Raw genomic sequence first — 14,142 nt, forward strand, 5'->3', positions numbered from 1 at the left:
AAGGAATAGAATGTTCCCAGCTCGAGTTAACACTAACATTATCCATGAATACATGCTCAAGTCAAAAGGGTGATGGATTTGAATAAGAAGTGTACATGCCAGAAAGAGAAAAAAGGGCAAAATAATGACAACAGAAAATATAAATTCATTTAAGAATGAGAAGCTTTTAGAAGATGAGGATTAAGTCTTTTTACGTTTGCTAAATATACTTTAGTAATAGTGGTGCAATGAATATAAACTACACCTTTAAAAAGTCTCAAATTGAAACTCAAACTGAAATTTTAAAATGTCAACGTATTTTCACAAAACATACATAAAATAGTCAAATAACAATGATTAATGGAACATTTTTAAAATTTAGAGTTTCAAGATTTGTTATATACAGAGTATTTAGCTCTTGACCTTGCGGCTCACATATACATGATTACCTGAGCCTATTATGCCAGTTCTTGATTAAAAACCAACCAACCAAACCGAATCAAAACAAACCAAAAAAGCACCTCCTAACTTTATCAGAGTTTGGTTGCTGCCCAAGAACTATAAAGATATCCCCTGATACATGGAAAAAGTATTTAGTAAGAAATTCTTGGGTATCGACCTTGATGGCTTCCACCAACTTCTGTATAAAAACTGAGTTGAGAGGCACACGGATTTGTAAACACAGAAAACAGTTTTATTCATTTTGTACTCTAAGCAACCAATACAGGATCTGGCATATAGTTGGTGCTCAATTAATGTTGGGTGAATGGGGTGGGGAGGAGGAATCTTAATGACTGAAGGAATATAGAAACCATTGAGTAGAAACCCCATGTTGCACTAAGAAAACCAACAGAGGCTGTATATTTTTGGCAAGAGATAACCCAAGCTATCCCGAAAGAAGGGTCATGTATCAAGAACAAATAAAGAATTTTTCAGATGGCAGAAATGACTGACCCTGTTATCTCTGATTGATGAAACAGACGGATAAAGAGAGCAATTTCTATGACACGTCCAAAGGCTCACTGGCCTCTGAAGTAAACTCCTGGCCAGGATGGGGGCAGGGGGTGCACATACATTAAAAAATGGCTGCCAATTATCCCCAGGAAGCGGTATTTGATGGAAGAAAATGGTAGTATCGTCTTTGAAAATATAGTGGGGGGAAAAAAGCTATACTATGTTATATAAGCCAGTACTAAAGTTGAACATTATCATTTTCTTGTTATTTCAATAATTGAAATTTCCATATAACAAGGGATATCTAACCATAGATCACAGAATTAAGAATTACAAAATAAAGGGAAGCTTGATTTTTACAAGATGGGATTTAATAGTCAATGAGCAGCATGCTTTTCATTCCAAACACTTAAAACCTAAAAACCCTGACTTCTCTATCCTGCTTAAATAGTAAAAGGATATCATGAAAGAAAAATATTTAAGTTTTTTACACTACCTTTTTCTGTGCTCCCATTTATTTTAGGTAAGAAGTCATCAACTTGTGTCCCTAGGATTAAGACAGTGTATCATTGCCTGATCAAAGAAAGTATTATTTAAAACTGGTCTCAAGTGTAACCATGGCATTTTGTATCCCTACTTACATTAAGACTGATAGAACACTTTAAATTTATTTTTACAAGAAGGGTTCAACTTCCCATTTTCTATCATCTCAGAGAAAACCTACAACTGCTTAGTAAGCTGCCAGTGAACCTCAAAAGAAAAAGGATCCTGCTGTTGATGTGTTTTTCTTATTTAAATATCTCTAAGCAGACCGTCTCAGAGGCAGAAATTTCATTCATCTCAAGGACTAAACGATGGTGCCCACTGGTGGCAATCAAGCATATTTTTAAAGGAAATTTTCTGAAAGAGGGTAGATACTTTACACCTAATATGTAAAACATCCTTCTTAAAGAAATAAGTACCCAATGTGAGATAGTAAACATCGAAAATTTAATAATAAAAATTCAGCTTTAAATAAGAAATTTGGTGACACCTACCTAAGCTGCTGCATTCTTTAAGAGTTTTCTCTTGAAGATGTTCTAACCGTACTGTAAATAAAAGTCCAAGAAAAAGATATTTCACAGATAAAAAGAAAAAATCAAATCAAATCAATTTCTGGATTAGCTTAACTTACCTTGTAAAGCTGTTAGCCTTTCATTGGTGAAGTCATTATCAGCTTGCAAAGCTTCTATTTTTGCCTGGAGCTCCTGTTCTTTTTCTTCCATTTCATCTATTTTATGTTGTAATTCTTTTTTCTCAGCTTGTCCCTTCTGTTGGATTTCCTCTTGTTTTCCCTCTGCTACCTGTTGAAAAAGAGAAAGAAAATTCAGCTGTTTTAATAAAATCGAACCTTGATTTAAGAGGTCTAAAGCAGGACTGCTTTTATTCACATAAACTTCTAAGGAGAATATTCTATATTATAGAACATATCTGTAAATGTCAAAATGCCAAAAGTGATATGCGCTGTGTCACGCCTCCATATCACCTAGGAGAGAAAAACTTGTAGCAAGCAAGCAAACTCAATACATACGGAGATTATAGGGGTAAAAATGAAAAACACATCTTTCAAGAGGGAAATAACGGTTTCCCCTGAAATTACTATTGTTCCAATTAGTTTGTAAGTTCTAAAATGTAACTTATTCTGAAATTTTAAACAAAATTACGTTTAGCTAAAGGAATGATGATTACAAGCACTTTTTTAAATGACCTCTTTTTAACAAGTCCAATATTTAAAGCTATTATAGGTTAACCAATCACACAAAGGGGAGGTATGCTCTGGTCTTCTCTAACAAATGTGTATCTTCTAGCCACTCAATCCATGGTTTGAATTATATAAAGATGCATCTTCACAAACTCAGTTCTAACATTTTATAGCAGTGGTCCCCAATCTCTTTTTTTTAAAAAAAGCATTTAAAAAAATTTATTTACTTTTGGTTGCACCGGGTCTTAGTTGCAGCACATGTGCTCCTTAGTTGCGGCCACGGGCTCCTTAGTTGTGGCATGCAAACTCTTAGTTGTGGCATGCATGTGGGATCTAGTTCCCTGACCAGGGATCGAACCTGCATCCCCTGCATTGGAAGGTGGATTCTTAACCACTGTGCCACCAGGGAAGTCCCAGTCCCCAACCTTTTTGGCACCAGGGACCAGTTGTGTGGAAGACCATTTTTCAACAGATTGGGGGGTGGGTAGGGATGGTTCAGGTGGTAATGTGAGCGATGGGGAGCGGTAGATGAAGTTTCGCTCGCTTGCTCGCCCACTGCTCATCTCCTGCTGTGCCGCCTGGTTCCTAACAGGCCGCAGACCATTAGTGGTCCACGGTCCGCGGGTTGGGGACCCCTGTTTTACAGGACCAACCTGGCATTACCTATGGTCTGGTCTGTCCTCATCCTAAATGTCCTATAGCTACAAGGAGATGCAGCTGAAGTGAAGCCAATGGCCTCCCTGGAAGGAATCACTCCAAGGTTCCCTCTGGGCTTGTACTAGCACTAACACAGTTGGGCCCTGATTTTGGGACACCCGAAAGATAAGCAGATTCCAGTTTTTCAAAAGTCTAAATATCTTGGGTTTTGCTGACTCTCATCTATTTCCTGTTACATATTTTAAAATGCCTATTATGAAGTACTATTTATTTCCATCCAGAGGAAATATGTCAGCTTATACAAACTTTCAGTTATCTGTGGTAAGGGGGTTTGGGCTAAATGGCACCTGATTTTTACTATAAATTTAAACCATTACCAAATTTTACATCAACAACTATTCAGCAATAACTAACTCTTAAGCTATCCAGTGTATTAGGGACAATTAATTTACATACTTCTAGGTTGAGAAATACCTACCTTTAATTTATCAGATAAATCTTTAATCTCATTAACTGCTCCATTATATTTATTGGCTAATTCTCTTAATTCTTCCTGAGTCCGTTCATTCATTTCTTTCAGGTGGGTACATTCATCTTCAGTATTACTCAGACTTCGCTGTAATTCAAATTTACAGGCAATTGATTTAGCATAAATGCACATTCTAAATTCAATTTATAAAATGTGTAACTCTATGGGCTGTTCTAAAATCAGCATCTACCCTGGACTTTATACAAAGCTGAGTTAAGTAACATAAGAATTTCAATTTACTTCATGTACATGCTAAAACAGAAAATACCAAGAATTTGGAAAGACAAAAAACAGGGGGAGGGAGAAAAGGACAATACTTTATATAATTACACTTTTTTTTTTTGCAGTACGCGGGCCTCTCACTGTTGTGGCCTCTCCCATTGCGGAGCACAGGCTCTGGACGTGCAGGCTTAGTGGCCATGGCTCACAGGCCCAGCTGCTCCACGGCATGTGGGCTCTTCCTGGACCGGGGCACGAACCCATGTCCCCTGCATCGGCAGGCTGACTTTCAACCACTGCGCCACCAGGGAAGCCCCATAATTACACTTTTTAAAGGCCATTGGTTATGACTTTTGAAAATATTTTAAGCCTATCAATTCTTGAAAGCAAGTTTAATAATGTGCACAGAATCAATTTAATAAAATTAGAAGACAATTAGCAATTTTCTTTCCTTGCATGTCATATTAGTGACATGACAGTGAATCAGTCACTTCGGGATGGGGCTATGATAGAAACTATCCTTATCTTAAAATATGTTTACTATTTAGTTTACAATGGACATTTTAACTAAATCCAGTAATACGTAACTTCTGTGGTAATTTTCCAGTAGTTCAAAAGAATAAGCCATATTATCAATTATGTTGTTTTAAAGCAATGAGAATCACATTTTGATTATTCCTAAAAGACCCAGAAAGGACCTCAGAGATAATTTCCCCTGTGAACCTCCAAACAGGCACAATTTTCCTCTCTGGAGGATGGGTAAAGTAAGAATAGTGGTGTTGCTCTCTACCTAACACTGACTATCCTCAACTGGAAGAAAAACAAAACTATGTGAAATGAGATCAATTCCCTGGCACATATCGTGGTCCATTGTGTGGAGGCTGAATCCTAACCAAAGTGCAAATAGTAAAATTCCCTGGTTAGGCTTTTATTTCCTCAACCACTGACTAGAGACCATAAGCGCCAGAACTCACAGGGTTACGTTGAGAATTCCTGACAATGAAAACAGCATACTGCTCCTTCCCACCAGATAGACAGGAAAAATTTTCTAGCTATATAATAATACCCAAGTTTGAAATGTCCTGAAATGCTAGCACTTTTAGGCTAAAATTTTAAAATCATAGTACTATTTAGTATTTGTTAAATTTAAATACCTCAACTTCTGAAAGTTTTCTAACCACTTCAATTTTCTCCTGAAGAACCCGCCTCAGGGACTCTTTGGCTGTCGTCTCATAGTTGTGTTTATCCTCCTGTAATGCTATAAGTTCCTTCCGTAAACTATCTTCTGTTTGATTCTAGGATTAAAAAATATTTATAATTATAGCCAAGTTATTTTTTTTAAGTATTTACATTTGAAAAAAACAACACATTGTGATGCTCTTTGAGTTCTATATTAAGGTACCTCCAAACACAAATTATGTTGACTCTGTATTAATTGAAGCTGTATTTAAAAGCTGCATTAATAAATTATGCCTTCACAAATATATTAATTCACACTTCCAACAGAAAAAGAAAGGTCGAAATAAACTGAAAATTTCTCTCAAGTATACAAAACGAATGAACTCTTCTACTTGCCATATTCTCTGAAAGCCACAACATTTACATTTATGGGCAAAAATAATCTCTTACCTCTAAAGGGGCCAAGCATTTAAAAATAATAACTAATAATAAAAGGAATAACAGCACCCTGAGGAAAAAGCTGATACCACATCTAAGGCAGGAAATGTAAAAGATGAGTATGGACTATCTTGTCTGATATGACAGCAGGAAGCTATCAAAGTCTACCAGGGTTCTACCAAAAGAACTCAGGTGCCAACCTGAAGAAGTTCCTATAGACCAAAGGTGGGATAACTGGGAATCAATAAGGAAAACAAATGAAATAGGTTTATACACATGAAATATATTTAAATCTAAGTTGGGGGAAAAAAATACTTCATTGGTCATTCTTTGGTGGATGAAAAGGAACCAAAGCATTATTTTGAAATCCAGTAAATAAAGGGAGAAAATCATTTATCCTGCTTTGCCTAAAGAAAATGTATCACAGGATAACAAAATGGTTTATGCGGGGAAGTTTCTCTTTGTAGAAGTAACTCAGCTAGTAAATGAAGGAAAGATAGAATTACAACATCACCATTTTTGCAACCCTTAGTAAAAGAATGGATCTAGGAAAGGATAATCAAAGACTGCTAATATCTCAAAAAGAAAGACAACTAGACACTACGGTGCTTCCTGGTGAAAGTACACAATATTACCCACGAAGTGTTGTTGAACGAAAAAAAAAGTTGAGCCTACATCAGAGTTGATCTAAATCTGTAGCTCAAATTACAAATTTATGTTATGGAAGGAGGAGCCAGAAGAATGTTTAAATATCAATCCAGATTGAGGGAAATTATACAGAACAAATGACCCGGTTTTCCAACAAATATCAACTATGATGGAAAAAAGAGAGAGCTGTACCTGGGCATTCACTATATAGTTCTTTCTATTTACATGTATGTTTGAAATTTCCCATAATGATAGAAGATTAAAAAGAATGGTGAAAATGTATAAACGTTTTTGCATGTATTCAAAATGACAGTCAAAGACATGAAGCCACATAAAAAAACTATGCATTCTTCTTTATGTACCTGAGATTAATACTTACTTTGGAGCAAGCCTGTAATTGGTTTCCCATAACCTCTAACCGTGATAAGAGTCTATCTTCATCTATTAAAGCCTGTTGAAGAAAAATTAAATATCAATAAAATCCCAGAGTAATAAAAAAATATATATCAAAAAGGTTGCTACTGCCAGAAAAGATCTAAAATCATAACGTTGACCAACATCCACTGAAAAATGCTAGATTTTCATTATTTGTTCATTAGGAAATAACTTTGCCTTTGCTTGCCACAAAATTTTAGTTTTAGCTAATCAACAGCTAAGGGATATTATACTGTGCTTAAATGCTTCTCGAATATAAAGGCAACTGGAATACCTGCCAACTGGTATCTGAAGCCTCCTGGGTGATGGCTAGTAGCCGCTGAAGCGTGGCTAACTTCTGTTCCAACATCTGTTCCCGATGTAAGGCCTCCTAATATTATAAATCACAAAAGAAATTCTAATAAACTCAGCATGACACCTTTGAAGAGTAATCAATTTTAGCACATTCTGAAAATATTCTCGTATTACATCCCACAGTGTATGCGACTTCCAAATCCGATAAATCTACTTCGTAAACTATATTCAGGCCACATCACTACAGCCTCGGTTGTTGAGCTGTCAGTAGTGCTATTAGGGGTGCTCTAGTTGCAACTTCCCCTCTAACAGAAAACAGGTCACCTGTTTTTGTTTTTTTACTTGTAATTAACAAGAGTTTAAAAAACCAAAAACCTGGGGCTTCCCTGGTGGCGCAGTGGTTGACAGTCCACCTGCCGATGCCGGGGACACGGGTTCGTGCCCCGGTCCGGGAAGATCCCACATGCCGTGGAGCGCCTGGGCCCGTGAGCCATAGCCGCTGAGCCTGTGTGTCCGGAGCCTGTGCTCCGCAGCGGGAGAGGCTGCAGCGGTGAGAGGCCCGCGTACCGCAAAAAAAAAAAAAAAAAACCCAAAAACCTAGAGTAGAAAATCTGACAAATGCTTTAACCCTGCATTTTATATATACACATTTAAAAGATGTGTGTGTGTGTGTGTGTGTGTGTGTGTGTGTGTGTGTCTATATATATGGCGAGAGAGGGCGAGGTGAGAACAAACTCATTCCAAACTAAACCCAAACAATCTGGTTAGCAGCAAAGATACTTCTTAATGGCTTAGCTACATCAGTAGACATCTACAAAAGAAATAACTTTTAATTTTTCCTTTTAAAAATGCTATATAAACACAGTGTTTTATATATATATACAAAGAGAGAGACTGCTTTATTCTCACAGTCTACTCCATTTTCAGGTGTTCTAATTCTCTCTGTGACTGTAAAACACTTAGCCATAGTCGAATATGCCAAATATAAGTAAGAGTCCACCAAGCGTTAGTTCAATGTAATTAAGGGGTCAAGGAGTTATATAACTATTTGGCAGCTGCAAAGGAATATTTTTATAGAGAAAGACGCTGGCAAGCAAAGCCTTATCTCCAGGTCACTTGTTAACATTTGATAGCTGTTAAGAGGGTCTCCATCACTGCAAGTCAAGGTGAAAATGCTCACACAGCATTCAGTTGCGGTTTTGGTACATCTTTAAATTCACTTTCTTCTATTTCTGTCATTATCCAAAGAAGAACATTATTTACTACCATAATACCTCTGAGCCACCTCAACTGAGAAGTATATACTTCAAACACAGTATTTGAGGTTTAAAGCGTTCATTTGTTGCTCTCCACATCCTTGATAAATAATGATTAGGGAAAATTTGGTCTAATTAGAGTCAGAGGTACTGCTTTTTTTTTTTTTTTTAACAAATTTATTTATTTTATTTATTTATTATTTTTGGCTGCACTGGGTCTTAGTTGCTGCGCACGGGCTTGCCATTCTTCGTTACAGTGTGCAGGCTTCTCATTGCGGTGGCTTCTCTTGTTGTGGAGCACAGGCTCGAGGCACACAGGCTTCAGTGCTTCAGTAGTTGTGGCTTGCGGGCTTCAGTAGTTGTGGCTCACGGGCTCTAGAGCGCAGGCTCAGTAGTTGGGGCGCACAGGCTTAGTTGCTCCATAGCATGTGGGATCTTTCTGGACCAGGGCTCGAACCCGTGTCCCCTGCATTGGCAGGCGGATTCTTAACCACTGCACCACCAGGGAAGCCCCAGAGGTACTGCTTTTTAATATAACTCTAAAAGTACAGATTAAGGAATCTAATAAAAGTCATTCCACCTCAGAACACACATTAAAACACAGCTTACACTTAAAAGGGACTAGGTGCCAAGTTTATTTTAAACTTCTAAAACATTCCTAATATCCAGGAAGTTACACTAATGCTGCAAAAAGTTTTACTTAAAAACAAAACCACCAAACAACCACTACTTCCACTAGATGGTGTAATTTCTCCTTTTTTACTCAATTCCATTTAGAGTTTCATAACTCCATGAACCACATCCTAACAGAAATCTAACACTTCCAGGAATGGGCTTTTAGTTCTAAGGCATGAAATGCATCTATTTCAGTTTTTATTCAAAAGGTTTACAACTTATATTAGAACTTCAGCAATTCAAAAAGACGTATACAGAAAAGACAATCCAGTATAATTTCCCCTCAAAGAATTAGAAAAAGAACAGTGAAAGATTATGCCATTATGAATATTCAAAGAACTGACAAGAAAGTTGGAAAGAGTACTGGCGTGAGTCAGAACATTAGATTCACAGTCCACGATGACTAGTAACTGTAGTATATAGCCCTGGGAAATCATTTTACCATATTTCTCATATGAAAAGTGAAGCTTAGATCAGATTAATCTCAGTTTTCTTCTACCTCTAAAAATAAGAGAGATTGGGCTTCCCTGGTGGCACAGTGGTTGAGAATCCGCCTGCCATTGCAGGGGACACGGGTTCGAGCCCTGGTCCAGGAAGATCCCACATGCCGCGGATCAACTAAGCCCGTGTTCCACAACGACTGAGTCCATGCGCCACAACTACTGAGCCTGCGCGCCACAACTACTGAAGCCCATGCGCGTAGAGCCCATGCTCCGCAACAAGAGAAGCCACCACAATGAAGAGCAGCCCCTGCTCACCGCAACCAAAGAAAGCCTGCACGCAGCAATGAAGACCCAATGCAGCCAAAAATAAATAAATAAAATAAATTTTTTAAAAAATGAGAGAGATCTAGGTCAATTAATGTGACTTCCTACTGAATGGTAAACAACTACTAACATTTACAGCATACGTTCTATGTGCCAGGCACTGTTCTACGTGCTTTACATGTATTAATTCTTTTTTTTGTTTGTGTTGCTTTGAATATTTATTTATTTGACTGCGCTGGGTCTTAGTTGTGGCACACAGGATCTTCGTTGCGGCATGTGGGATCTAGTTCCCTGACCAGGGATGGAACCTGGGCCTCCTGCATTGGGAGCTCGGAGTCTTAACCACTGGACCACCAGGGAAGTCCCTTGCAGCTTGTGGGATCTCAGTTCCCCAAGCAGGGATCAAACCCGGGCCCTCGGCAGTGAAATCACCGAATGCTAACCACTGGACTGCCAGGGAATTCCCTGCATTAATTCATTTATTCTTTGCAATTCTGTGAGGTGAGTGCTATTATTATACACATATCATAGATGAGGAAAATGAGGTACAAACAACTGTCCCAACAGGTCAGAAGTTAAAGCCAAAGGTCAAATCCAGGGAATTCTGGCTAGAGTCTACCTACTAAACTGCAAGTGTGTAAAACCACTTTTCAATCCACCATTACATTATGCCCAGTAGAAGGTAAGATCTGATTAATGTGTTGATAATTTTCACAGATGTGTACATTCCTAACTGAGGTACAACTGCTCTTAGTGATTGACCTATAAAAGAATGTAGGGACACAGGATCACTGGTTTGGTCCTATCATTTTAAACAAAAGGCAACTGAAGACCTACATATGTAAACTGACTCACCCAAGGTCACAGAACTCATTGAGTAGGAGCCAAGATAAAAACCTCAAATCTCTAAACTCCTGATTCAGGGTTTTCCTTAATCATGCTCCCTCACTAGAATAATAAGAACCATAATCCGGTCTAAATCTACCAAACTCAGAAAAAAAAAAAAAGAAAAAAAAAAAAAAAGAAAGAACAACCACTTGTTTTCTTTTTAGAGATCTGTACGGCTCTTTAAATATGGCATTAACTTCTTCAGGAGCCCATTCTAAGCATCTGCCCTACCAAGAGATCTTTCTACAGATTGAGCAGCACAGAACAGTAGTTAAGATAGAGACTCTGGGGCTTCCCCAGTGGCACAGTGGTTGAGAGTCCGCCTGTCGATGCAGGGGACACAGGTTTGTGCCCCGGTCCGGGAAGATCCCACATGCCGCGGAGCGGCTGGGCCTGTGAGCCATGGCCGTTGAGCCTGTGCGTCCGGAGCCTGTGCTCCACAACGGGAGAGGCCACAACAGTGAGAGGCCCACATATCGCAAAAAAAAAAAAGAGAGACTCTGAGGTCTGACTTGTCTGGGTTCAAATCCCAGCTCAACCACAGAACTCGGTGTGTGATATTGTGCAAGCTATTTAAACTTCCGTGTCCCTCAGTTACTCCATCTATAAAAATGGGAATAAAATATGTACCTTACAGGAATTTTGTATAATTAATTCATTTATTGTATAATAAATGAATTAATATAGGTAAAGTGCTAAAGTCTGCTAGAGTCTGGCATATAGTAAGTGTTACATAATTATTTGCTATTAATAGTTAATATTTTAATAGTTCATATTATTTGCTATTATAGCTATTAATAACAACCAAAATCTCTCCGGATTTAATTTTATTTAAAAGTCACCTTTGGATAAAGAACAACTGTGGAACTTCCTCATATGTGAAGAAAAAAACTTCTCTTGTACAGAACCTTATCTTCTCTAGACTTAACAATCGGATTTTTTAAATCCTTTTTTTTATAAGACCTGTTTTTATTTTTTTGTGTACTTTAAAAAGATATTTCTTTTGTACTTGTATCCAGCCAGTATTTCTTTACCCTATATTTGTGAACTAGCAAAATCAAATCTAAGTTCTGCTTTTAAAGACTAAGAATTCTCGGGGCTTCCCTGGTGGCGCAGTGGTTGAGAATCTGCCTGCCGATGCAGGGGACACGGGTTCGGGCCCTGGTCTGGGAGGATCCCACATGCCGCGGAGCGACTGGACCCGTGAGCCACGACTACTGAGCCTGTGCATCTAGAGCCTGTGCTCCACGAGAGGGCGCGATAGTGAGAGGCCCGTGCACCGCGATGAAGAGTGGCCCCCACTCGCTGCAACTAGAGAAAGCCCTTGCACAGAAACGAAGACCCAACACAGCTAAAAATAAATAAATAAATGTATTTAAAAGAAGTCAGGAGACACTTAAAAAAAAAAAAAAAAAAAAAAGACTAAGAATTCTCAAGATTTATTTTACCTGAAGATACTGAGAAAGCTGGAATAGTTCCTGAGAGTACATACTTGGAGTGTTAGCAGCAACCTAGAAACAAAATGACACACCATTGACAGTCACACAAAATATCTGCAGAAGACATTAAAGCCAAATCAAGTCCTTGCAATGCCTATTTACTGAAATATGCAAAATAAAAATTATTTTTAAATGAACAATTTCCTTTAGTTTTCAAAATATTTCTGCTCCATGTCTGGAATGTACAACTGGTATTGTATTATGCCGATCAGGTTGGGATTTACAAGCAGGATGGTGCAACAAGTGCTGCCCATGAAAACATTCCTCGATAAACCAAATCACAAACTTACGGCACAAAGGCAATACAGCCTTTTCTTTACCCAGAAATAATACCTGCTAAATCAACAGATCTACATTTTCCCCTTTAAAATTCATTGTCAAATAGTTCTTCAGTATGTCAACAAGTCACAATTCGTTTAGAAGTAGCCATTTTCAAAATGATATTTGTATGTGGGCGCGTGGGGAGAAGCAGGACACGAAATACAATATTTTGTCCAATGGCCAGAGGCAATGAAAAAAGGTCTTTTTTTCCTTTAAACTGTAGGTAGGTTTTAAGAAGAAAAAGATGGGAAATAATAGTGTTTAAACATTAAAGTCACAGCCAAAATGCTTAGAACTCAGAGTATTGGAAGAAATAACTTCTATAAAGGGATTCTCCTGGGTGTGGAATATAGAACCACAGAATTATTTTAAAAAAAAAGGCACTAACAGGTTGCTGTATCATTCATTTATCCATATTCTCAACACTGCCCAAGCCTTATATGTTAACTTATTAGTGATGTTAACAGCATCATTCCTTATTAAGCTCAGAAAGCCTATTTTTACTAAGATGCTAAGTAGAAGACAGAGAGGCGGCATTATTTTTTTAAAAGTTAGTCCTAAATCAGCAAGGCCATTATTTACTTCTGAAATGACTCTTGGTATTGCTGAAGTTGATGTTTAACCACTTTTACTTCTAAAAAAGGAATCTAACAGAGAACTTCAGTTTCAGGTAGGCTTTCATTCTTTATCCAAATGGAAGGAAAAAAAAGTAAAATGTTTTCCCCAATAGTTTAGTTACTTTACTAAGAAAACTCAACATACACTTTAATGCCAAAAGATACAAGAGCTTTTTTTTTTTTTTTGCTACTTAGCAATGATATCTACAGTTTAATACACCATTATTTCTGAACAAAAGAAAAATATTTTCTAACAAGTAATTACTGCAAAGTTTCTGTCCAAATCAAGTTAAAACTGATCTTCAAGAACAATTAAAGAGGAATTGCTGTACGCCCATATTTCTGTGTTATTTCCATGTGTAGGTATATTTTGAGTAAATTATCTGGGTGCAAAGCTTTAATAAATATTTCTAGACAGAAATGTATTATAGAATAAAAAGTAGTAACTAACACTTCTTACCTATGGCTAGGCGCAAAACAAATGCTTCTAGTCTAGAGTCAGCCACTGACTTGAGATAACAAAGGCTTTGTCCTAAGAAACATCCATCCTAAATTCTCCAGTTTTTGAAGATCAGACTAGAATAACTATACAGCTATATGCATTCTTGTATTTTTGTTACAAAAGAGAAATAAGTTTCTAGGCAAAGCATATTAAAAATGAACAAACAGAAACATTTTCAAAAGCAATATAGCTGAATCAGTTTGGAAAAAAGAATCATCAGCAACTTACTTTGTCAACAGGACTTGGTAATGGAGCATGGATGACACTGAAAAGTAAAATTTAGAATTTTTATCTAATATCCTGACAACAGAGGAAATAGAGTATGACAGTACAAGAATATCTTAAACCCCAAAGTTGACACACTTGTTTTCATATAATTAAAAGAATGTGAATTATTTTTTTAATCCTTCATAAACATATAGAATTGTTAGAAAACAAGGTAATAAATACACAAACTTTTACACATTAATGTATTTCTAAACACAAATTCAAAATCCAAAATGTATTAAATGCCCTTGCTGGATCTACTATTAATGAGGGTTAT

The 14,142-nt window shown here is 37.3% G+C and overlaps 1 protein-coding gene across 15 annotated transcripts in view; it reads right to left on the minus strand.

Moving 5' to 3' along the window:
* SLMAP (sarcolemma associated protein) overlaps positions 1-14,142 on the minus strand; it is a 152,103-nt gene that overhangs the window by 50,860 nt on the left and 87,101 nt on the right. For 4 of the 15 annotated variants that reach the window (XM_082638342.1, XM_082638346.1, XM_082638349.1 and 1 more), the window contains exons 4-12: positions 13,827-13,863; positions 12,108-12,170; positions 7,054-7,149; positions 6,724-6,795; positions 5,234-5,374; positions 3,806-3,947; positions 2,108-2,272; positions 1,971-2,021; positions 1,430-1,480 (exon numbers count right to left, since the gene is read on the minus strand). In XM_082638342.1, coding sequence (XP_082494468.1) covers positions 1,430-1,480; positions 1,971-2,021; positions 2,108-2,272; positions 3,806-3,947; positions 5,234-5,374; positions 6,724-6,795; positions 7,054-7,149; positions 12,108-12,170; positions 13,827-13,863 — 818 coding nt within the window. The remainder of the gene's footprint in view (positions 1-1,429; positions 1,481-1,970; positions 2,022-2,107; positions 2,273-3,805; positions 3,948-5,233; positions 5,375-6,723; positions 6,796-7,053; positions 7,150-12,107; positions 12,171-13,826; positions 13,864-14,142) is intronic. The other 11 variants (XM_082638344.1, XM_082638340.1, XM_082638351.1 and 8 more) reach the window with 3 other exon arrangements.

This window comes from Mesoplodon mirus, assembly GCF_964341445.2.
Source record: "Mesoplodon mirus genome assembly, chromosome: 12".
Lineage (NCBI taxonomy): Eukaryota > Metazoa > Chordata > Mammalia > Artiodactyla > Ziphiidae > Mesoplodon > Mesoplodon mirus.